At 43.9% G+C, this 25,934-nt stretch overlaps 2 protein-coding genes and 1 long non-coding RNA gene across 3 annotated transcripts in view; 1 reads left to right on the forward strand and 2 right to left on the reverse strand.

Moving 5' to 3' along the window:
• The window catches only part of LOC147197439 (uncharacterized), a 68,081-nt gene extending 55,381 nt beyond the window's left edge, over positions 1 to 12,700 (reverse strand). Inside the window, exon 1 of the long non-coding RNA XR_015102476.1 lies at positions 12,559 to 12,700. This is a non-coding gene — a long non-coding RNA (uncharacterized LOC147197439). The remainder of the gene's footprint in view (positions 1 to 12,558) is intronic.
• Positions 1 to 25,934, forward strand: part of LOC147197442 (rho guanine nucleotide exchange factor 26-like) — a 27,965-nt gene continuing 2,031 nt past the window's right edge. Inside the window, exons 1-13 of the mRNA XM_086125553.1 lie at positions 1 to 398; positions 1,009 to 2,401; positions 2,723 to 2,774; positions 2,869 to 3,011; positions 5,516 to 5,572; positions 6,473 to 6,633; positions 10,414 to 10,563; positions 10,686 to 10,815; positions 11,271 to 11,345; positions 12,402 to 12,491; positions 12,587 to 12,741; positions 19,239 to 19,448; positions 25,827 to 25,897. Of these exons, the coding sequence (XP_085981679.1) occupies positions 1,100 to 2,401; positions 2,723 to 2,774; positions 2,869 to 3,011; positions 5,516 to 5,572; positions 6,473 to 6,633; positions 10,414 to 10,563; positions 10,686 to 10,815; positions 11,271 to 11,345; positions 12,402 to 12,491; positions 12,587 to 12,741; positions 19,239 to 19,448; positions 25,827 to 25,897 (2,596 nt within the window). The 5' untranslated portion in view covers positions 1 to 398; positions 1,009 to 1,099. The remainder of the gene's footprint in view (positions 399 to 1,008; positions 2,402 to 2,722; positions 2,775 to 2,868; positions 3,012 to 5,515; positions 5,573 to 6,472; positions 6,634 to 10,413; positions 10,564 to 10,685; positions 10,816 to 11,270; positions 11,346 to 12,401; positions 12,492 to 12,586; positions 12,742 to 19,238; positions 19,449 to 25,826; positions 25,898 to 25,934) is intronic.
• The window catches only part of dhx36 (DEAH (Asp-Glu-Ala-His) box polypeptide 36), a 25,558-nt gene continuing 22,090 nt past the window's right edge, over positions 22,467 to 25,934 (reverse strand). The window contains exon 27 of the mRNA XM_086125552.1: positions 22,467 to 25,274. The gene's annotated coding sequence lies outside the window, so the exon portion shown is untranslated. The remainder of the gene's footprint in view (positions 25,275 to 25,934) is intronic.

The following is a 25,934-nucleotide window of genomic DNA, read 5'->3' on the forward strand; positions in this document are numbered from 1 at the left end:
TAATTTTCGCTTTAAGCGTGAAAGCACGAAATGTGAAATCACCAGATTGTCCTGTTTTAGACTCGTGAGATTGTCGATACTGGCCACTTGGGGGTCAGTACGTCAGAACCGGACGAGTGGTGTCTCCTTTCTGCTCCTATCCCCGCCCCCCTGGCCCAGAGAGACCTTACCCCCATGTCCCGTCCAACCCGCCCCGCCTCAGAAGCGCACTTTGTCGCGCACTGTGCTTAACTACTCTGTGCACATTCCGCGCCGTTTCGCCTCCAAATCCGCCTTCACTCACTTGTTGCGCGTGTGTTCCCATACGATGTTGGATTAAATCCTTGGAATTTAGGAGGACTATTGAGAGAACATGGTCGACCTGCGGCACGTCAATTGACTGCACGTTTCTGCTTCAGGTGAATATGAAACTTTCAAATAAATGATTGCATTGTATAGGGTTGCACTTTCAGTTTTCCAGGGTTTACTTCTGAGGTGTTAAAGACTAGCGTTGTTCTCGTTTATTACAGTACAAATTGAGAAATAGGGTTTGCGTTTGAGTTACAGTGGTCACTTATACACTCATGGATCCCAGACTGCGAATTAAAGACTTCATGTACCTGTTTGAAGGTTTTACACTGTTGACCTACAGTGTTTACGTACTGTATGTGCATATCAAACTTTCCCACATTGTACCATATGGCCTTGTATTGTTGTTTGGTACACATCATATCAATAAACACAATTCTGATGTTCAAAGTCACGAAAGCCCATCCCACTGACAGGAGCCTGCACCCCAAAAAAAAAGGACAATGATGTACTTATGTCTGCCAATTATTTACAGTTGCGATTGACAACATTTCACCCGACCGAAGCATGACAAAAGTCGGCGAACCGCATATTATTGCCAAGACTAAAACACCGCCCCTTTCTAGATCCTATTGGTTTTAGTTACAAGTTCCATCTGTTAATAAGTAAACGATAGGAATCTGGACCTGCACTGCTATTCTCTTCTTTGTTTGCCCTAAGGGTTGAGCTCGGCTCTCCGCAGAGCGGTGGTGGTGTTTGCACCGCAACCTTCCGGCTGTGACGCAGATAGAGAAGAGGACACCCGCGGACCATGGATTTCGGCAATGACGTGGACCTGTCCAACAACAACATTATGCCCCTGTGGAAGCGCCGTACGGACAACCACAGAAGCCCGCCGGACTCGAGGAAACCGCGGCCGTGTAGTTACCACGCCAACGGGGTCATGGCGACGGACTTCCCAGCCGAGGATAAGTGCGCTTTCACATTGAGCCAGCCGGCTGAGAAACTTGTGGTTACATCTCAGTGTGTGGGCAAGAACACGGCGGTGCTGAAGCATGTTTTACACAAACCTTCCAAAAAGTCCAGAGTTGTTCGGAGTATTAGTATCGGGCACATCTCCAATGGACGCTTCTCTTTGTCTAAGTTCAAGTCAGATGGCGGCAGAACGACCTCGTTGGACCACAAAGTGAGTAACGGCGTGTACAACACAGTAAATCGTAGCAATGGACGAACAATTTGGCCCGACAAGTGCGGTCGCTCTCCTCAAGCACTCATTTCCAGTGTGTTTAGCCTGAACTTGCCGAAAGAGAAGACCCCGTCCTATCATAACTTACCCTCACCTGAAACGGTTCAACACGCCTCGAACAATAACCACCTTGAACGGTCCTCATCACCGTCCAGCCCGCATCCTCCCGCTAGACGGACTCCCTCTCACAGTTCCACTTCGAGCATCCCCTCCCTCTCCTCTCTCACCTCGTCGGACCCCCCAACACCACGCTCCTCCTCGCCGACCGACAGTCGGCCACCCCTCCACAGACAGTCTCCGCCTTCACCCGCAATCTCCCAAGACGGCAGGCAGGCTTCTTCTTCGTCGCCCCCCACTTCGATTTCCCCGTGTGTGTCACCCGTTCCCTCAATCGTACTCAGCACAAACAGCCCCGCCGCCCTGAAGATGGGCACCCAGCAGCTCATCCCGAAGGGCTTAGCCTCAGGTAGTCGACAGAGCAAGACACCCGCATCCAGCCCGCAGGGCCAAGGGTTGGCAGGGCTGCTGGGTTTGGATGCTCCCAAGCGGGCTTTAAAAACACTCAGCATGGTGGAAACGGGGGCCTACTTTTCCACGGGAGCGGGTCAGGGCGAAGGGACTGATGGGGAAAATGAAAGCCCCGGGAACCTCAGGAGGGGGCTGAGGAGTACATCCTACCGGAAGGCTGTTGTCACCGGAGTCGATATGGAGGCCCAGGCACTTTCCCAGGCCGCCGTGAAGGGATTAGATAGCGATAATAAAACTCCCCCAGTCAACCCGGGCAGTCCTCGCATTGTAAAGCCCACCAGCCCAGGGGCACCCAAGCCTGACAGCCCGACAACTCCTACTGGCATGAAAAAGAGCAAGGTAAGCTGAGCAAGCCCTATAAAGATAACCGTATCATCAATCAAGATAAGCAGTCAATAACACAAATCAAGCACATGAACAAGCTCTTGTGCGTTCCTCAAAGTGGACATTAACTATGGGGGGTGGGGGGGGGGGTGTTCTTGTACTTCCACCAGAAATCAGAACAAAGCCTTACAAGGACATCTATGATTTGATGGTTGGCAGACCTGACGTAATGCTAGTCACGCTAGCACACAGTGGCTTTGTTTTCGCGAAAGAGGTCAACAGACAGTTCAGGGCCAGGTGCCAAAGTTTACGTGACATGTCGTATGCTATTTTCAGACTCCTGACAAGAAGAACATTCTGACCCCTCAACGCACCTTTGACAGCGAAGGTGAGAGCATTTCTCCCGTAACCATCGCCGGTGTTGTCATTTTCGATTCTTTTCTTAGACACGAATCCTTTCCTTCTTGAAAAATGTCTTTCAGAGGAGGAACTGTACCAGAACTATCAGGAAAAGGCATTACATAACGATTCGGATGAGGATGCTGATTCCAGAGAAGCTCCACCCGATAACGGCATCGTGCTGCAATACAGACCGATCCGGACTTCCTGGAGCCAACTTACTGTGGTCAGACATCACAGACACTCCATATTACAGACACGTTGGCGTTTTTGTCGACTTTCAGGAGATTTAGTCACGAGGACATCCCTCACCTTTCAATTTCAAGGTTTACAAAGTTATAGACATTATGTTTGCGGCATCGGATGCCGTAGGATGTGTGATTGTTTTCTACGTATTCATTTGTAAAAATGTTAATACCTCGCGCTTGCCTAACCCTTAAGTCAACATTTTCATCATTGACTCACAATGACTGAGTCTTGCGGCTACTTAATCCCCCCCCCCCCCCACTTCATTCTTCTGTCTCCTTAGTTGAACACAGTATAGAGTACTTGGAATGTGCGCATTCTCAAGAATGCCGTCATATCCAGTTCAGCGAGTGTCGGCGACTGCGCTCAGCCAAGAGTGCAGGCGCAATTTTTTAAGAACAGGGGGGAGGCCTTCAGTCAGCCAGACCTCTTTTGAGAGCACTGCGTAGTCTCATGCCAGCGCGTGGGCAAGTTCCTCTTAATTTGTCAGACTGAAGCTATGTATAAAATGTTGCCTTTAGAGCGACGCGCGGCCGCCGAAGTTGCATAATACAGTTCGAAATAGGAATGGAGGGAATGTAGTCGAGGAAGTGATGAGTGAGTTTGTTTATTCCCGGGCATCCTCGGTGGCTTGTTTACTTGGTGAGACGGGGTCAAACATGCGAAAGGATCGACAGAAAGTGACCAGCAGAGATTAAAGGGCAACCATAACATCCTGTACTGATGTGAAAGTGACGTCCCGTACATCATCAGCAGTCTGTTAAACTCGACTGTAGGCGTGTCTGACAGACCGCAACATTGTTTGGCTTTGGGATCCAATGTTATTTTAGCATTTCAGAAGAAGCGCAGGTACACCGCTGTCGCCGTCCTGTCCTGACAATACGAAACTCAAGAGAAGTACGGAACCAGTATTACCAGTTGTCTCCATTTTATCTCCTCCTTGCACGACTTTTGCCAATGTTACAGATGATCTTCACAATTAAGTGTTATATTCAATGAAAAAAAAAAAATTGGTTATGGGTGAGTCGGGCAAGATTTGATTCATCAACAATCAATTCCATCCAGTCAACCTCATTTTAAGGCTCTATTTCATCGGTTCGTGTTTCATACTCCAAAAATGACGAATAATATGGTGACAAACGCCACAAAATGGAAGATGTATCGGAATTTCATTTTGGACTGATTAAAGGCCCCAGGGGTCTACCAAAATGTTTTTAGACCATTTATAGGTCAAATTACATTTTTTACTTCCGTTAAACAAAAGAACAAATTCTCCTCATTACCTTGACTAAATACCTCGCAATCCTATCACATTCAGGCGGGAATGGGCAAGCTGTGTCGGCACCAGATCGTAAAAACGCTGCGTTCCAATGTTTACTTGAAAATGTGCTGCATATGTTCAGCATTCAACGAGAAGATTAGATTGTGTGCATGGTAAAGCTGGTTTGATGTTGGTTTGTTTGTTCCCACTTGGGCGTTAGGCCAGATACTAGAGATGAAGCAGTACCACTTCCTGGTCTCTTTCCAGTATGAGGAGCAGCCTTGGAACTTGGCCATAAAGAGAGTGTTCTCGCATGTTCAATTTGAAGTAGAAGGTGCCCGAGGAGCCTTACCGGTGTAATAATGTGCAATTCAAGTCTGAGGCGGGTTTCACTTCAGGCCTGATTTCTTCCCGACAAAGATGCTGGCAGAATGAGTTAAGCACACTTTACAGGTCACACCCAGTACAATACAAAAGATCATTTTGGTTTCGATCGTATTCAAAAACATTTTACTGTACAGTGGAAACTTTACTAATGAAATTAATTGGTTCTGGAAGAAACTCATGGCACGAGGGGCAAGTGACAAGGATGCTGCATTGACACAGATCTATATATTTATCTATCCACACGCATAGACACATACTGTAGAGGTCCCTCTTAGCCAATGGATGGTTGGATATGCTCGGGCAATAGCCAATGGTAGCTATAAGTATGTTGCATTCAGGAAACTCGGAGCTGCGGGGAGCAGCTCATGCTGTATTTTTATCGTATCTTGAAATTTCTTTCTTAAGAGGCAATGTTTTCCTGTTGAGGCATATCATAACTGTAACATTTCGTATGAAGAGACGTTCGTAAGTAGAGGAACCACTGTACGTTCCTCCCCCATGCTTAGAGCCGAACGATACTCACCGAACAGAGCGGCAGGCCACTTGTTGTCTCCATGTCGTCACCATGTCATCCGTCGCCATGGGCATGCAATGGGGATCTCTTGTCCCGCTTTCGACAACAGCTTTGCTGTCCAACCCCCCCCCCCCCCCCCCACACACACACAGAGTGCGGTATGTTAAGTGCTCCAGCCAATGTGCCCAGCGCACAATGACAACAGATGCATTTTCACCACACACTTGCAATGAATGCAGAGGAGAACCCCTGTCAAGCAAGTTGAAAATGTGACTCTTGATTCCAACGGTATTTCACTGACTGAAATGTTTTCTCTCCAAAGGTCAAGAAAAGTGGTCTGTTTGATCGGATGAGTCAGGAGGAGCGCAAAAGACAAGAGGTACCGATTATATTTTCCATTGACTTTGGCCCCTAGAGGAATGCCACGCATCACTAGAAACCTTTTTCAGGTCTCATTCATGCCGACTCACACATCACTCAATTGAGTCTCTGAAATGATACGAAAAAGCCCAATCAAAGGTGACCGATTAATTTGTGGTCTTCCTCTATCTTTTGTACACACATTTGCCTTTGAGACACGTTCATCAGTTCCAAATTGAGAAACACTGTTTTGAGTGCCGCACAAGTCTTGGGACACGGCTCAGTTAACTCATTCACTCCCAAAGACGTATTTAGATGTCTTTTCAGACGCCACACATTTCATCCCAGCTCCTCATTTTATATTGACTGTACTTGAAAAGGGTCTGAAAGGGTCTGAAAATTGCCATTTATAGACTAAAATGAGAAGCTGGGATTAAATGTGTAGTGTCTGAAAAGACATCTCAATACGTCTTTGGGAGTGAATGATTTTTAAGTGTTGAACCAATCTGATGTTCGATTCGTTATTTTGGTTCATTCTCTCAGTGCGGGTAAAGGTCCGTTTACCTGTTCCAAGTGCACAAAGCACAAAGTCAACCAAGGCGTGGTTGGATGGAAGAACCTGAACATAACCCTGACCTCAACCCCAACACATTCAATTGGGATGACCGACGACGGAGATTAATTGTGGTTCAGAACTCCCTCAGACACACGCTAAAGTCCATAGTTCATTCAGTTGCAGATCTGTACACCCCTCGCCCCAGGGTAAGCGCTCAAGCAAAATTTTCAGAGACATCCCATAATCAGGCCATTGTTGACTTTAATCGCAGTGGAGGAAGACTGCTCAAATTTGTCCCAATTATCGGTTTGTTATTACCCTGCTTGACCAAGTGTTGACGAATCAAGTCGTACTCCTCTTCAGGCAATCTTTGAGGTGATCTCCTCCGAGCACTCGTACCTCCACAGTCTGGAGATCCTCATCCGCATGTTCAAGAACTCGCCGGAGCTCAGCGAGGCCATGACCAAGACGGAACACCACCACCTCTTCTCCAACATCACCGATGTCCGTGAGGCCAGCAAAAAGTAAGGAATTCAAACATCCACGTTTTTTTGGCTACCCCCGTGTGCCTCATAAAAGCTTTGTGGTATTTTGCTTTCGGGCCAATGAGCCGGATAATTCCGTATTTAGTAGCACTTCAACACTTTTGGGCAGCGCGCTCGCTTCCATTTGCGGTGTGTCTAAAAGCACTGCGACATTTGCCTTCTTTTTATACTCGCAGCCTGGCTTGGAGCTTGACAGTGGTCTCTGCTGCCAGACACAAAACAGACTCAGATTGAGACGAAAAGAAGTGAAAAGTTTAGATTTTTTAAAAAATGTATTTTGGTTGGCAGTGGTTCAAGAAACCCTCCGACTGCATCTGTCCGTCGTGCGTTAGCCAAGAGCCGGTAAATGTCTGGTAACAACAGACTTCTATAAGCAGCCGAGTTGGTGAAAATAGTCTTCCCCACTTAGAACTGATACAAGATTATGTGATCCACAACGAGCAGAGAGCGGCACGTCCATTCAGATTCCTGGCGCCAGAATGTGTTTACCCTGGAATTCCGTTTAAATATTGTTACACTCTTACCAGGGATTCCTCACGCCCATTCCAATGATACTGAGAATTTACTGACATTTTTGTCCCTAATGGCACTCATTAAAAAAAATTTGTGTAGGTGTAAGGATTGCAAAAGGGTGGAACATTTACAGTAAATTCCACGGGACGTTTACAAAGCGGAGGAACTTGGTTTTCACGGGAATTAATAGCAATTAATGGGAGGGAACTGCGACTGTTGCCTTTGTTTATATACAAATATAATGATACAGATTGTGTTTTGTGAGAAGCAGACGCACAAACTAATTAGCGGTTTTTAATTTTGGTTGATCTCATCTTAATCTGGACCTCAACATTCCGGCAGCGTCCTCAAAGTCTTAATTTTAACTACAATTGTGCCAAAGCAGATACTGCAGGGACCAAGATTCTTGCGGCATTTCAGTTGAACTCAACCAAATGTACAATGTAGCAAATTTCCAATCTACTCGCATTCATTTCTATGACATCATAATATTTAAGTGAAACTGCGATGCAAAAGAACATTCATTCCATTTATGAGGCACGTCAAATTTACTGTAACCTGTCTCCAGTGTGATTTTGGAATTACTCCAAGCGTCGTTCAGATTGGTGGATTCCGACCCTTTAACCGGATTTATGGCCCCTTAACTTGGTTCAGCAGTTGGTCGCATTGGGGGATTACAATCCTATGTCGTTTTGAAAATAGAGGCCCTTGAAAGACCATTTGTGGCCACAGCTCCTATATTTTGTTGTTCTACTTCTTCCTTTCATAACTTTGCTGCTGTGAATTGGGAATTTCTCCATTGCGAGACTAATAAAGGTTTTCTTATCTTATCTTATCTTATCTTTTTCATGGTTGACCTTGTCCAGATGCGCGCGTGCATCCATGCAGGGTTCAAAAAGCATCAATAACTGTTTCTTGTTCTTGTTCACGAATTCCGTGGTCTGGTCTTTGCTCAGCGAGAGCACTTACAGGCATCTTCACTTTATCTTTCACCCGATTGGTTTTGATGTACATTATGCCAATTCGCCCTTTGCTCATCTATGCGCAAATTCCTTCACTCTGTTGAGACTTGCCGTGACCCCTTGTAAATTTCACTTCACACTCGCCTCCTTCTGCCATTCCCTCCACACCGACACACTGAGCAGCTAAGATACTCAAATGGCTCCGTAGCACCCATCAAACAATAGGGCCCCGGGGAAGTCGGAATTTGGGTTTACAATGTGAAAGAAAGCTGCGTAAACGTGCATCACGCCTCCAGGCATCCGGTGATGTTTTCAGTGCAGTGATGTGACAGCTAGTGGGAGGGGGCTTTAAGGGTTATTACATGCAAGTGTGTGACTGATTGTATTTCAGTCAACGCCTCGGGTGATGAGGTAGCTCATTTACTAGCATTCCTTCTTACATTCTCATCAAAGAGTGTGTCACAGTTCAGCCTAGTTTGGCAAATAGTGTCATTGTAAAGAGGCTGAAGTCAAATAATATGTCGAGTTAAACTGGAGTTTTAAAAAAAAATCATAAAAAAGATTATTATAGAGAAAAGCAGACCGGTTGCAAAGGATAACACAACATTGTTGCGCACTAATGTCAGATTCTACCTGAATGACAATGGGTGGAGAATATGACATCATCACATGAAATAAGATTGTCTTTAACACAGCGCAGGGAATTTGTCCATCTAAGAGACTGTTGACCTGCGCCAGTATGCGCTGCTGTTTTGGTTAGCAGCAAAGTTGAAACGGGTTTAGCAGTTAAATGTCCTTATGCTGCATTAGAGGTCGTTTGTTCATCATATTCAGCGCAAAGGCAGTGTAAATTCAGCCGTATCAGGGAAGCTGCAGTTAGTGTAAGCACATTATTTTGAGTTTGACTGTATCGTAATTCGCTTATGCCGTAGCGGTACACTCGCCTGACTTGTGAGTGGGCAGCGTGCGATCGGTTCCCACTCAGTGACGGTGTGGATGTGGGTGTGAACGGTCGTTTGTCTCTATACGTGCCTTGTGACTGACTGGCGACCATTTCAGGGTGTTAGTCTGCCTTCCGCCCAAAGTTGGCTTGGATAGGCTCCAGCAAATCCCCCTCGACCCTGTTCAGAATAAGAGGCGTTGAAAATTGATTTATTGTAATTGCTTTTACACTTTTCTTGGACATCTCCCAAATCCAAATGGAGTTAATGTAATGTTGTCACATTCCCGCATGACAACATCAAGCCCCAGAGGTCGGGTCAGTGAGTTTTTGCCCACATCCTTGACCTGGAAGAGGCTAAAATAGATGCTTCGGATAGCTCACGCAGCCTTGGATCCTGTGCGGACATGTCCTCGTTAGGAAAGAGGGGTCCTGTAGAGCATTGTCTCATTGGCACGGTCGAAGGAGGATAATAGTGCGCAGGTCAAGCTCAGCGTTTGTTGCCTTCCCCTTTGCCACCTTGACATGACAAGCTAAGGCCTTTTTTTTTCGTTGTTGCCTGCTGTTAAACAGACCATCTGCTGCTCCTCGGGAAGAGGAAAAGCCTCTGTTGTCATATGTTGATGTTGGAAGGTGTCTCTATTTTAAGAGGCGCGGAGTTCCTCTTCTGTGATCTTACAAGAGAAAGGTGTAAGGGGGGATGTTTCCTGCCTTGCGGACTCCCGCGTGCGCTGCATGTTCCCCCTGACGCCGCTGGCTCATGTCCCTCCTTTCACTGGAGAGTACCGACCTCACAGTTATATTGTGTTGTCAGTTGGCAGTGGCAGATGTACTGCCGGCATCCCGAGTTTAGCGATCCAATATTCTGTGGCTAAACCACCTGTTGCTGTCCCTTCATTTTGGACGCTGCAATACTGTACCCCGCATTTCTATCGCCTCTATGTCCTCAAAACTCATTCAGGACCAGCCAATTCTAGACCAAGTCTGGAAAGACGTTTAAAAATGTCTTTGGTAGTGAATGAGTTAAGGTCCCGAGCACGATACCAAAAATCTTCTGCACCTCCGCGACCACCGGACAAACAAGCGGAGTTTGGATAAGCTGAAGGGCAACAGCTCTGCATTCCCCGCCATTGTTGTTGATTGATTGCGTGGGCGGCATGGCCCGGGTGGTCGGCAACATTCTATCACACGCAAGCACCATCCTGCTTGGGATACGACCCCAAAGGCTGAATAGTTGCGAGATGACTTCATCCTGCCCGTTTAGCTTCACAGGAGTGATTGGGGGAACCTTTACAGGCCGTGTAAAGGGGGCTAATGGCAACGTGACCGTGTCCTTTTTTTGAGGTTCTTTAAACAGTTGGAGGAGAAACACCAGCACATCGCGATCGACAGCATCAGCGACGTCGTTTGCAAGCACGCCGAATCCAACTTTGATCCTTATGTGACGTATTGCTCCAACGAGGTCTACCAGCAGAGAACCCTGCAGAGGCTGTTGTGAGTGGCCGCACGCACACGCGCGTTATCTCCTGCGCCTTTCATCCAGAATGTACAACTCTCACACTTTGACTTTGGCGGTTTACGAAAGCTACTTTTTCTTCCTCCTCCTCATGGTGCAGATCCAAGAATCCGGTTTTTAAGGAGGTGCTGAGCAGGATCGAGGGCCACCCTGACTGCAGGAACCTCCCCATGATCTCCTTCCTCATCTTGCCCATGCAGAGGGTCACGCGCCTGCCCTTGCTCATGGACGTGAGTGTGCCTGAGCTTTGGAATTAATTCAGACTTTGGCTCTTATGTAACTGCCTGCTAAATTGTTCTCGCACAGCAAACAACATGCAGGGCGTGTGCTTTGACTCACAAACCACAAACTTTCAGTTCAGGTGACTTTACGTCATGGTCCGATCCGCCTTATCGCTCACTATGCTTATTCCTCAGTGACCACCGCCCCCCTTCCTTTCTCGTGCTCCATTTTCACGCCCTTTGCTTCAAAATGTTGTGAGTGTCTCCCAAGAGTCTCTGGGGTTTTGTCCACATGGAGGCCTCGAGATCCTGAGAAAGTTTGGTTTCACTTCACTTTCTTCCCACAGCTGCTCTTGAGTTTCGACACACTATCAGGCATTGATAAGGCGCTGTGTGCTTTTATAGGCACAATGAACTGATCCTGTTCTTGTTCTTTTGCCGTGTGCGTTCCCTGCCTCCTGCAGACAATTTGCCAGAAGACTCCAAAAGACTCGGTGCAGTATGAAGAATGTAAGAAGGCTTTACATGCCGTCAGCAAGGTCAGTGAGTGAACAGGGGCCAACATCCTCATTCTCCTTATATGTACAGAATGCCTGAATAACCCTTCTTCTTATATGTCAAAAACTTAAACACTTAATTTAAGCGGTGTTGAAAATAGATGGATGGATATATAGTAAAAATAAATGCATAAATCTAAATAATTCAAGTTGACTCAAAATTAACATAAAAAAATGTAATTCAATGTGTTTAATTTATTATTACTCTGCATAAACACATGTGGAAAAGGGAGTTCAGAACATTCCTCAATCCCACTGAAAGTATTATTTAAATAATTATTTATTTTAAAAATGGAAATGCTTTATCAGGATACGAATATGAATCAATTCATTGATTACATTTACCGCCCTAAAAAAATCAAATTAATAAACCACTTTTTTTTTTTTTTAAAGGACAATAAATTCTAGGGAAGCGTATAATAGCCCACAAATTAAATTAGCCCCAGCTATCCAACTCCTACAGGAAACAGTCTTTTCCTCAGCCAAACGTGCATTGAAACAGAAGCTCAAAATCATCAGTGATGCCATTTTTAAATCATTAACTCATTCAGTACCAGCCAATTCTGGACCAAGTCTGAAAAGACGTATAAAAACGTCTTTGGGAGTGAATGAGTTAAAAATAAATAAATGAATGGATTAATTCTGTTAAGGAATTAATGCCTAATAATTGCAGATTGCCGAGTGATAAAACACAGATTTTAGTATTGGATTTATTTTGTAGATATAAATATATATACATGTGGTACCGCTTCACAAAAAGTCAATTTATTTTTGTGCTCTTGTCGGTTCAAACAATTCAATTCAATTCAATTGTATTTATAGAGCACTTTCGAACAGCCATCGCTGCATACAAAGTGCTGTACATGGAGCAATTTAACATATACAATAAACAGTAAAACAAATCGGTAACAAAGACGGTAGAAAGCACCGAATAGTAAAACCAAGAACAAATCTAAGTCATGCTGAGTCGAATGCCAATGATAGAAACCTCCTCCTTTCAGGCAAAAATATATTTAACATCTGTGTCTGTACGTGCAGGTGGTGAGGAAATGCAACGAGGGTGCGCGCACCATGGAGAGAACCGAGATGATGTACACCATTAACTCCCAGCTAGACTTTAAGATTAAGGTAGCGTGGATGCAGTTGTATCACGACCTCATATGAAATATTGAAGACGTTTTAAGACTCCTCTTACCAATTTGAGGTCCTGTCTCACCCCGCAGCCGTTCCCGCTGGTTTCGTCATCCCGGTGGATGGTGAAAAGAGGCGAGCTAACGGCCTTTGTGGAGGACAACAGCATCTTCCTCAAGCGGACATCGAGGCAACAGGTCTACTTCTTCCTCTTCAACGACGTCCTCATCGTCACCCGGAAAAAGAGGTAAGCGCCGTTGAGGGCGTCAAGTTTGAACTATTTGGTTTGAACTACTTTGTCAACTTACATCATGAGGATGCGAGTATTTACACAGCTTGAGAAGGAAGTCAGTTTTTCTATTCTGAGTAGCGATTGTTCTAATTATGGTCGGAGGTGAGCCGACTTTGGGCGAGTGGTGGGGGTACCCTGTGAACTGGTTGCCAGCCAAATCGCAGGGTACATACACATTCACACCTCGGGGCAATTTAGAGCAGGAGTCAGCAAGCATTTCTGCCTGAGGCCACATCCATCCATCCATTTTCCGAACCGCTTGATCCTCACTAGGGTCGCGGGGGGTGCTGAAGCCTATCCCAGCCGTCTCCGGGCAGTAGGCGGGGGACACCCTGAATCAGTTGCCAGCCAATCGCAGGGCACACAGAGACAAACAACCATCCACGCCCACACTCACACCTAGGGACAATTTAGAGCATCCAATCAGCCTGCCATGCATGTTTTTGGAATGTGGGAGGAAACCGGAGCACCCGGAGAAAACCCACGCAGGCCCGGGGAGAACATGCAAACTCCACACAGGGAGGCCGGAGCTGGAATCGAACCCGGTACCTCTGCACTGTGAAGCCGACGTGCTAACCACTGGACTACCGGGCCTGAGGCCACATTTGATTCTTAAAACAAACACATGGGACAAGTAAAATGGCAATTTCAGTGCAATAAAAATGACAAGACTCTCGATAATGTTTGATTGGGCTGTGGATTAAAGAATGAAGCAAGCAGGATGAGGCCATACTTTATCTGAGGCTAAGTTTATACTTTACGGAGGCCAGGGCAGCCCTGTTTTAAGCTCTTGTGGACAAAACGGATCGTGAGGTACCATGAGAGGTGCGGATAAGAAACCTAGTTGGATAAAGTACAACAGCATCAACGCAACTAAACTCGATAGTACGTGATAGGTTGGATGTAAGAAAAAAGAAAAAAAAAATATATATATATAATTGTGAAATTGATATTGATCCGATCAACCGATTTGAATGGTTCCATTTTAACCTCATTCCATCCTGGAATCGTATCACACCCCACGTGTTGAGATATGTATCGAATCGTCTTTTATGAATGACGCACACCAGATAAAAATGGGTAGTAATCGATTTGACGTTGCCACAGCCATATCACATTGAGCTGAATTGTGATTCCACTGGATCGAACCAAATCAAATTGTTACATTTAAAATTGGTGCATCCTTGACTCGTATTTGAATGCGTATGTGCAAGGGAAAGAGTTTGCAATTTTTTTTTTAATCAATGAGAGAGTGCCCACTGCGCATGTGAATAAAGGACTCTTTTGCACTTTTATTTGTCCCAAAGATGGATTAGTGACTTGATTGTTGACAAAAAAAATAAAAATAATGTCAAGTATTTTGGGTGCAGAAATGCCCCGTCCAACTCCGTCACACTCGCTGATGCCGACTCTAGAGCCAGGCCCAGCGGGGGGAGCTCTGTCCGATTCTGCCAGCATCACAAACATGCTCCAAAGCTGCCAAGTGGTCCTACTTCATCTGTAGTAAGCCTTGACCGAATTTGAGAAATGTTCAAGACCTCATTCAAAACGTGACAGGTCAGGAGGGGACGGACGGAAATCGCAGGCTAAAAAGTGTGCCTTTGAGCCTGCCGGTCTCAGCAACCCCTCGCCCTCCCAGCTGTAAAGTTGCAGGTGTCTGAACCTGCAACGTTTCTACTTTACTAGCGTATGATTTTTTTTTCCCCCCCAGTGTCACCAACTGTTGTTGAGTCATCAAAAGTATTTTTAAAATTCCAGCTCGAGGCAAAGTACTTCCTGGAAATGATGTGCTTTTCATTAGCGTGGGTGTGTTTTTTTTTTTTTTGCCCCTCAAAACATCGTCCTAAAGCACTTTCACTCATTTGGTCTCTGGAATCGATTGTCCCCTGACTGGCGCGCTCAAAATTCCTAAGAGTCATCGAGAAGGGCGAGGAGAAAAAGAAACATTCCAGATGATGTTTTTCTGGAAATGGAACCTGGATGAAACAGATCGCTTTGGTGCGTGTATCTACCCTAGTCAAGGATGCCTCGAACTGAATATCTCAAAACGTTTTATTCGTGGAACACCGTGAACACTAAAAGACATTTCAACATCAACTATCAATAATCTGTTTGATAAGATATTAAATAAATAAGCAAAAAAATAACATACCATGTGGACCTTGTTAAACTGAAAGTAGATAATCCAAAATAAAGTTGACCAGACGGTATCGTTTTGGCTCTATCTCAATTTCTCTCCCGAACTCCCTCGCCATTTGCCACACGTGACCCTGAACCGGAAGTGATCCTTGAGAAAACATTCCAAATAACATCTTGAAAAGATTTAAAGATAAACATAAATATGAAGGTTCACAAGGAAACCAAACACACCTGAACAAACAACAACCTCAAATACATGATATTTTTAATTGTCATGGCAACCGATCGACTCAATATTGGCACCAACTACGGTGCGTGGTGCGATCCAGCTTTCGTTTGGAACCAAACGGCTTTTGGAAAACGGGGGTGTGAATGATAGTAACTGGTGTAACTGTTAAAATATAACGGCTAAATTGCTCATGTTTACGTGGGCAGGCTGTGGAAATTCTGCTTGCATGGTCACATTTTCCAATTCATATCTTGCTGCTACTTGTTCAAATCTTTCAAGACGTTTGGTTTTTCCTTTTTTATTTTTTGACGACATACCTGTACGTTCCAAAAGGAAGGAACACACATGCGCGTTACAAAAGGAAGGAACACATATGCACGTTTCCTGGTAGCGACACGTTCGGTTACTTTCTGTTTATGGCTCATTCTTTCATTTATTGGTGGATTTTGTTGACGTGTTCAATTTGAACCAAAGTTAGAAGGAAAAGCTGGACTCTGACCGGTGGCAGTCACGCACATGTCTGATGGATTAAATATGATCACAGCTCGCAGTTGGTCACGTAATATTACAACTATCAGTCATATTATCACCGAGCCATACTTGCATTGCGCTTCAGAAAGTAATTGATTGGGGGGGGTGTCCTCCACTCAATGGTCCACGGAGCCATACCGGTTGGTCTTAAGACACCTGGGAATTCTTTTAAATGATCACTTGTGCATAAGGTGGGAAGCACTGTGGACCAATGGTTAGCTTGTGTCACTCACACGGGGTGAGATGAGAACATCTCACATTAACTCAAGTTAGATCGTTCGGTATGCTTTGCTGTTCGCCGAAGAAGGCTGATTTTCTAACCAGTCATTTGGGGGTCGTGTTCAATCCACGAATTTATCGATTCCTGAGCATGCAGGACCAAATGATGGCTCATTATTGAAGTGAACGGATTCCCGGATCCAAAGTGGGAAGATGAAGTGGAAAGCAGGCCCTGTCAGATTTGGCTGTCACGCAACACGCAAGCGTCGAGTTGCTGGACTGTGCGGTAACTTGCATAACGCCCAAGGGTCCACAGCAGCTGGCTTCTCTCTCATTTCCATTTCCCTCAACTGTACTGTTTTTTTTTTAAACCTTTTAAGCATCTTTTAAGCAGTCATTGTTGTCACAGTGCTTTCTTCTTGTTCTTTTAGCCCTCATGGTTGTAACATTGTGGGTGAGCCTCCCATAATCCCAACAATGTGCCCTACTTTTTTCTCAGTATTTTTTTAATGATGTACCCTCAATATCCATTTTGAAACAAAAGTGATTTGCACATGTATTTAAAACAATCAAACAATACCGAGTTAAGAATGGCCCGCTAGCTTAATGCTAACATATACAATCAACCTATACAGTGTCGCTAGTAGCGCGGTTTGCCGATGAAGGCTGATCACGTTTAATTTGGACATTGAACAATCTTTAATTGATTTAATCTATTTATTTCAGCTCCTATTTTTAAAAATACGATTCCGGTACGAGCAAACACTTTTTTTTTCAATTAGCCTGCTGTTCAGTTCAAAGATAGTGTGAGCCTTTGTGCTTTGCTACCGACTAGGGGTGTCCCAATCTGATGTTGGTATAAAATATCAGTCAGATATCAGCCAAAAAGCCAGTATCGGATTATAGATCAGCCAAATGTTTAAAATAATGGGTCATATATTCTCATACGCACTGTTGCTGACTAGTGTCCTTTGATTGGTATCGCTTGATCACGTCATTTCATTCTAAAAAAAAATAGAAGTGTGTAGCATTCATGCGGATATCATAGTGGATCGATATCGGTATCAGTACTCGAGGCTGCAATATAGGTATATTATATCATAGCGGATCGATATCGGTATCAGTACTCGAGGCTGCAATATAGGTATATTATCTGAAGTGAAAACGTTGTATCGGGACACCCCTACTCTCCGTTCCTGGAGGGCCGCCGTCCTGCATGTTTTTCATCTCTCCCTGTGGCAACACACCAGATTCAAATAAACAGGATCGATATCAGGCTTCTGCATAGCTTGTTGATGAGCTGATCATTTGAATCAGGTGTGGTGCCACAGGGAGAGATGGGAAATCATGCAGGATGGCGGACCCTCAGGTCCGCCGTTTGACACCTATGCTCGACAGTATGTAACGGTATGCTAATCAGGTTCTGCCTCCATCATTGTTCTCCCCTTTGTAGAAGTCCTACTTGTTTGGCGTGGTTGATTTGCAAACAATGGGTAGGGGTCAAAGCGTGGGGGTGGTCTTCAACAGCTGCCGGTGGTTGAGCAACACTCAAAGCTTGTTGAGACCCTCCAGACCGTGACTGAATCCCCTGACCGGCCACGACTCCAATAGTTCATATTTATTAAGTGAGGGTGCAAAAACAGAAGCATTTCGACACTTACGCCCTCCTGTTTGTTTTGGAGCGTGCTCCCTAATGGACACGTCGGCTCACGTGACGCCGCTTCCCCTCGCCAGCTCAGCTGCCGTTCCAGTCTCGAGTTGATAAAACCCACATGGGCTCGCCTTAAGCTCCTGTTCTTGGGCGCACTACGTAAACACGCTTCGCATGTAAGGTTGCACAATTGGCTCCAGATGTTTCCAAAAGAGTCTGTGCGCTCGCCGACAAAAGCTTACACTAAGGGACAGGTACTTGTGGGAAATACAGGCTGAAGAAACAGGTTAAGTTTTTCTTTTAACTGCTGTAAAGTGTGACCTAAAACATCGCTGCTGATTTATGAGCCTCTCTAGGTGATCATTATTAACTTGACAGTCTCAGAGGGGTTTAAAATATTATGGGATGAGAAACCTGAGCTTAATTTAATGTTTGGGTGAGAAGGGGTTGAATAAAATAACCAGCTGGAATTTCCGCCCTTTTTTCACGTCGCTATTCTGGGTCCTGACATGGAAAAAGTGGACATGGCAATTTTGCCATAGGGGGTAGTATCAGAGCTGTAACAGATGCAGAACGACCGCGTTTTAAGGAATTCCACACAACACAGAATTCATCTATCTAGTTATGATGAACATGGATGTGAAGTTTAACATGGATAATCATTTCTACTGCCCAGTGTTTGATTTCCAAAAAGTATTTTCAACAATAATCACCTGCATATTCACAGTTTACAATTCACAACTTTTCCTTTTCACATCTTTTGTGGTCTTTCAGTTCTATATCTCGACCAAGAGACTAATTTTGACTCATGACTGAGACACATTTGGGCAGAACGTCTCAGTAAAATGCCGTCAACAGTCATTGTCACATGGGGCACCGTCGATGTCACGTCTTTTTTTGGGGGTGGTGGGCGGGAAGGGGGGGGGGGCAGAAAAAATTTATTGGCCAACTTTGGTTTGTTTGACCATTAAGACGGGGAAGTTGAAAAGGGTAAACCCTTGGAAATGTGACAGTTACAACAGCTTGTGATTGATCAAAAGGTGTGTCATGTTAAATAAAGTACAAAGTGTGTACAAAGAAGAGAAAAGATGATCAGGATTATTTAAATATAGAAGTAGATGCGATGATGTAATGTGTGTATACACACACACTACTAAATACTACGACTACTACTACTACTACGACTACAACAACAACATGGGCTGCAAATAGTTTGTAACGTTTGTCAAATGTAAAATTGTTAGATTGGTGATTCATTGTACATCCGATATTCTGCCATAAAAAGCATTATTTTCATTGTTGTTGGTATTTTATAGAAGAAAAAGACTGTTCAGATGTTTCAGGTGCCACTACAATAAAAATGATTGGCATAAAAGTCATTGTTGCCATACAATATATCTTTTCACAAAAAGCTTGTTTTCTGTGGGCTTGGTCCAAAATAGGTGATTAGGTGAAACCAACCCATGTTTTACGAGGCAACTCATAAACAAAACAAATAAAAACGTAATAAGGTAGATGACCTTTTTTGTGTGATGAAAGTAGAGTTTCTGTGTTTACATTGTCATAAAACAATATTCTGTGAGCCTTGAAAGAACATCCAGAGTGCTCTAAATTGGCTGGCAGTCAAGAGATTTTCTCCTAAAAATGGCTGCCATTGAACAAGTCCTCTCTTCTCTTTCCCAGCGAGGAGAGCTACTCTGTGATCGACTACGCCCTGAGGGACGAGATCTGGGTTGGCTCCTGCCAGCCAGAGGAGGTCAACCTGTCGCCAGTCCGCGGCACCGCCGCTATGCTCAGCTCACGGCAGGCCGGCGCCAACCACCTCTTCCGACTGAGTTTCTTGAGCAACCACTCCGGCGAAAAAGTGGCCATGATCTTGGGGACGGAGTTACTGTGAGTACATTTCTCATTCATTTACAATAGTTTCTCCGTCTTCTCCTGTTCTCTCTTCTTGCTCGGTGTGTTACATAATTCACTTCTCACTCCTCACACTCCTCTAGTGTTCACAATATTTGTCAGAATTGTAGCTTATTCGCCACCAAGAGCAAATGTGGGTGTTACTTAATTTTTTTTCAATGGGTGGCTTTAGAAACATTTGAGTTCTCTTTCCATTTTTTTTTTTTATCTGTTAGGGTTCTTTTCCACAATGACAGAGACCACCTGTCACATTGCTACTTTTAACATTTTAATTTAGAGTTATTACAGACTATGATTACAGAAGTTTGCGATGATTTATATTTCCATTATTTGCGATGGGGGGAAATTGTTTGGTGTTCAACTTGAAAGGTTACATTTTATTTACATGTTCACACATGTACACATCCAGTGTACTTTTCAGTCAGTCTGAAAGCGTATTTCTGGATAACCTAAGACAACTAACAACTTGTCCACTTCTGTCTTTTCCGGCCTATTTTGGGTTCGCAGGGATATTTTGTTACACTTCCATTGTTGCACAATGACATTTAACTTTTACTGCCTCTTGTTAAAGGTACCTCGGAAATAAAGTTTATTAGGCGCACTCAGTTGTTTTGTCTTCGCTTGTACTGTGAGGCAAGACGGCTGCACCGGTTTATTGTTTTGTTGATGGCTTTCCAACCCGGTGGTTTGAAGAATATGCAAAAAGACACGTGCGGCTTAAGTCGTTCCATTACTGCGTACATCTGAGGAGTACTTTTATTGGGATGAGTTTTATCTCTGTTAGGAAACACTTTGCCCACCAGATTCATCTCCCTTTTGTACAGTAAATAGAGTCAAAAGGGTTTGTTTGGAGGGATTACGTAACGCACACATAAACAAAGGGGGCCTGTCATATATTTGGCTTCACATGCGGTTTATTTGTTCCAGCCCGTGTTTGAGAATGAACAGTTGCACGTGGCGTGTGCCTGCACAACAGTCTATTTCTCACGAGAATTTTGTAGGATTCCCAACTGAAAGTGATTAGTTTACATTTTTCATGAATGTCTGGCCAAAGCAGTTCGAAAGGCTGGTCCACCTAAAATAATTTTTCCCATTAAAATAATAAAAATGTATTGTATTTGATCTTAAAACATTTATTAATTGTGGAGGGAGCATAAGTGATATTTGATTTAAAATTTGTAATTTTCATACAAGTGTAACGTGACGCTAAATATTGTCAGTGTTCTCATTGTTAGTATTATCATCAATCTCGATTTTGATGGTGAGTCAGTTTGTGCGTTCTCGTCTATTAAAAAAAAAAAAAAAGCTTAGATATTTTTATATACTGTATCTGTTGACTGCTGGCTTTTAGGTATTTGACAAAGTGACGGGAGAGGAGCTTATAATTGTGTGGGGCCCACAGAAGGGGGGCTATTGTGAAGAGCATGACAAGTGTTGGCCATGTCTACATGAAGGGTTACTGCCCGCTCTGTGCACTGTGATGGACACCCACCACCCCTCGCCCCCTTCATCTTTTGATAACTTGGGAGTTTGGGGGCCTCGGCTGGGATGTCACAGATTGCGCGAGTGCGTGTTCACTGTAGTACTCTGGCAAGTGTCCATTCTTACAGTGGTTGCATAGCAGCGCGCCATTGTTAATCGGGCCATTTCCCACGACCACCATCCCCCATTCACACATGCACGCAAGCACGCACGTTGGTTCACTCCCTCAACCCGTCTTGATCACCCTGTCTGTCATCTTTTGTATTTGGTCGGAAAATAGCTTCCACTTCCGATGTCCATTCCTTCCGAGTTAGTGACTAAAGCCCACGTGACACACGGAAGTGGTCACCATTTAGTCAGTCTAATTAAATTGGAATGAACTATTGAAAATCAACGTGGGCCTTAGGCATCGGTAAGTTGATTTTGATTTTGTAAACGTAGTTAAAGTACATAGTAAATGATACGGTTACAAAAACAAAATCCGTAAAATAAGCCCAACAGGAAGCAAATACAACTTCCAAGAAAAATAAAGTTGGATTTAAGAGACCATATCAGCAGTCCTACTTGTCCGTTTTGTAGCTACGAGTGATTCTCACTCACCAAGCCCGCATATTATATGGCTACAAATTCATAAATGTAAACATAAAACCTTAAAACACTGCCGAAAAAGCACTGAAAACCCTGCTTCCATTTCCCACATCCTATCTTTGGAGAGCAGGATTTTCCGCAATGACGCAAACCAAAACAAAATTACAGAGAAGACTGGACAAAAGTATCAGAATGCACTTTGGGTGTCATTTTCTCTACGCCAAGATGGGAGCAACTCATTCAAGAGAACCTTCTTTGTTTTTTATTTGTTTCCATGCTGGTTCATCAAAAATATTGCTCAATGAGAAAATGGTCAATGGCGCCAAAAACATTGCGGACGGCTGTTGAGACGGAATGATGAGAGTCGTGGAGTTGTTTTAGGGGGGTTCGATTTGCCCATTGTCCAGCCTCTGTGCTCTTTTGTTTTGGTGCCATGCACACGTTTGCGTGACCCCCATTCTCCGGTCAGTGAATAACTGTCACACAAGAGCATGTAGCAAAATAACAAACTTGTTAGTCAGATGTGCACCTCCAACACACAACTGCAGCGCTGACGCCGTAGGCTACATCGGAGAAAGGCATTGTGGCGCTACAGTTGCACCCTTCTTGATTTTCACCCCGATGGGATTACAGTTTTGCAATTATGTTTTTCATTTGTGATTTTTTTTTTCCACTCGATGGGAGGGAGCACGGGCCAAGGAAGAACCTGATGAATTTTGGTGCAGTGAATCTGGTGGCCATTCTAGAGTCGCTTTGACCTTGTCCACATGTCCTTTAAAGGTGGACTTATCTCAGAAATTTTGTCTAATTGCTACCAATAGAAAGGATTTTAAAATTCTGCTACTGGTCTATAAAGCACTGAAAGGTTTGGATCCTCAATACATAAAGAACTGATGATTGAATCTCGATCAACTGGATCTCTGAGATCTGCAGACTTCGGGCAATTAGAGGAGCCCTGAGTTCAAAGTAAACATGGTGAAGCTGCATTTAGCTGTTGTGCTGCACGCATATGGAATAAGATTCCAAATGAAGTTAACTCAGCCCTGCGTGTTAATGCTTTTAATTCCACGTTAAAGCTAGCGGTGTCCCAATGCGATATTGATATCAAGTTTCGGTCCGACAGCAACCAAAATACAGGATAGGATTATATCAGTCTACATCCACAATCTCCGATATTTGCACTAATATACAAGTACTTGATTCCAAACTCAGTTCCCACCATATACTGAATGAAAAAAAAAAAAGAATTCTAAATGTACTGAAGTAAACTTCAATTGCTATTTTTCACTTCAGAGTATAATTCATTTTTCTTTCCTATATTAGGGTCATTACTCAGGGCCCTTTAATTCATTATGTATTAATTGTAAACAAGTGTGGTACATTCTCACGTTTGAGGTTGAATTGATGCAACCCAAATATTTGGAGTAAATGGGTCATTTTTTTCTCATCCATACTGTTGCTGACTCACAAGATCAAGTCCCTTCTAACATAAAAAAAGTAAATAAATAAAAGCATGTATCACTCGTGGGGGTATCGGATCGATATCGGACAGTGCTCTAGGCTGCAATATCGGTATAGTATCGGAAGTGGAAAAAGTTGTATCGTGACAGCCCGAGTTCAAACGCCAAGAAAAGGCATCGCTGATGGAAATCAGCCCTTCACCCCACCATGAGAGTTTCCGTTCACGCCAAGAAACAAGTCATGTTTCTGTCAAGCTTAAGGAAAACGGGTTTTGACCTTTGCTTTGGGTTGTGGAACTGTTCTGAGGGTCAGGCAAACATGCTGATAGGAGGGAACAGAAAGGAGGAAGGAAGGATACAAGTAAGACTGTCATCGCTCTTTATCTAAACGGGAGAGCACATAGACGGGGCGTGTAAGAAGATCCACTGACAATGGATTTATGATGCTTCACATTCTCTCGTCCTTCATTTCACCTCACCAGCAGCCTAGCACCTGTCTGCATGTAAACACACGCACATATATTCTCCTTGGGTACGTACATTCCACAGATAACCATTAAAAGCGCCGGTCAGACACATGCGCCGCATCCGCACACGACGACGGTGCATCCGCTGCGCCTATAGATTTGTTCAGCTGTGTCCTGATGGCATATGTGAACATGTGTCACGATCACAATCTTAAAAAGCAGCTGTCTTTCCCATACGCGGTTATCGAAATCAAATTACGCTTACGAGACGTTTGTTGATTCTTCTAGGGTGTCCTGTTTGTAAGGTAAGATTATTCTCAAAGTTGTTGGTTAATGAGTCACAAAGCCGCCATCTTGTGATAAGCACTTGAGTGGTTGGAGACAGTGCGAAGGTTAAAATGTGTCGACTTGAGTCACACGAGTAGGCCACCTTAGAGACACAAGCTCGCAAGATGTGGGTCACCTATACTTACAGGGGCATTTATCTCATGCTAGGCTGACTGTTTTACCTAGCAACTTTTGGTAGTCTTCAAAAAAATTATCTCAAGACCCAAAGCACTTGGGAAGTCTGCCGTTTTGAAGCAGTCATTTTAGAGTCAATTTGCTCATTTCCAGGTGTGCTTCATTGACAACTTGTCTTTGAGAGTTTATTTCCAAATTTAAACCGTGACTATGGCAATGCTAATTTGCGACACATTCGAAATGAGGCCTCTAACGACAGACACACTCAAAACAGAAATCGCTCCAAGAAACAAATCTGTGTTGCCTTAGAAATGTCAGAACCACACCACGAGCCCCTTCCAACTGCCGCAATTTGTGCTTCCAATCAAGATCAGAATCAAGGTCATCTTTACTGACCAAGTATGTAAAAACACAGATTGAATTTGTAGTATGAGCTACACTAGTATTGGCAGTAACAAGTAACTTTGACAACCAAAGGCGCGACGTCGAAGTACGTAGTCTTACCAGATGCAGAAAAGCAGAATAATTCAAATCACTGAAAGCAGCATCATTACTAAAAATCTATTTCTTCTCATTCTTTTTTTCAAACAAACGTTTCATATTCAAATGTTTTTTTTCCACTTTCCTTCCTGAGAGCATGGAAAAGATGGTTAAACGTCAGCACAAATACTTCTGTTGATGCTCTGTAAACAGTACATACATATATGCTTTGAAGAAGTAATCTAAATTGATATTTTGCGCCTTCTTGTGATCAGATCTGTGATTGGTTTATTTCAATTCACTGATCGGCCCCCCCCCAAAATCCTGATTGGGTAAAGTCCAATTTTTACGACATCTTATGACCATTAAAAAGGACAACATGAGCCACCATGTGTCCTAGATTGGATCAAAAGGCCAAGTGCACGACTGGAAAACAATAATCCTGGCTGACTCACAGTCTTTGCATGTTTGAGAGTGCAAGCTTTACTTGCATCAGCATGTTCCTTCATGTTTTATGAGTCAGCCCCAGAAAACACTCATTTTATCCCTTCAAATCCCTTCACTCTCGAGATCCTAACCCTCAGCTCAGTGGGATGTGGGAACAGGTGAAACCCACGGATAAAGTTAAACTGACCTGCGTGGCTCCGCCCACCGTGGGTGTGTGCATTTTCTTCCCACGGATCAGACAAGAACGACAGAGAACAGTGGCCTCCTGAGACTTTTGCCTTTGTGCCGCTTTCTCTTCAACTTGTCAGCCTGACAACACACCGCCGTTGTGTCCAAACCTGCTGAGCCGTTCAAATCCACTCAATGAGGCCCATTCTGTGGAAGCTCTCACTGCTCCCCATGCACACCTGCACCATCTAAGATGAGAGTAAAATTTGTTTTAACAATGATAACACTCTGTTTTCTACACTGTCAGTAAAAAAATAATGTCCTGGATTTTTTTTTTAATCTGAGTGTAAATGACAAAGTAACGCACGGATTAATAATTTTTAGTTGCAGCCCTAATTACATAAATAATTTTAGTAATTTGTACATATGCTGTGTAATAAATGGCAAAAAATTTAAACTAGACTATCTTGAATGTAATTTGCAATTCGCTATTTTGATATTCAAGAATTCATTTTCATGATGATAATTGCGTGTGAGTATTTTGTAATAAACATAAAAATGCATCTTGGGATGAAAACTCTTCCGCAGAACTTAGTGGTAATTGTTTAAACAATATTTTTACAAAATGTGATTTTTTATTTTATTTTTGTCATGATTAATCAATGGAAAAGGTAACAGTGAAGCAAGTGAGACAAAACAAGATGGCTGAAATGGGTCAAAAATGATGCCAGTCACATGACGTGCGCCTGATGTTGTGTCCACTTGCTAAGTGACACAAAGTGTTTTTGGTGTGTTTTTAGGAATGAGCGTGCTCGGTGGATCAGCGCGTTGGGGCACAATGTCAACAAAGACAAGAGTCAGGACAGGACCAGTAAGACAATTGCGCCCTCGTGTGGTCGTTGAATAAA

The sequence above is a fragment of the Hippocampus guttulatus genome, chromosome 12 (assembly GCF_054856545.1).
Source record: "Hippocampus guttulatus isolate MCC_2025c chromosome 12, RoL_Hgut_1.0, whole genome shotgun sequence".
NCBI lineage: Eukaryota > Metazoa > Chordata > Actinopteri > Syngnathiformes > Syngnathidae > Hippocampus > Hippocampus guttulatus.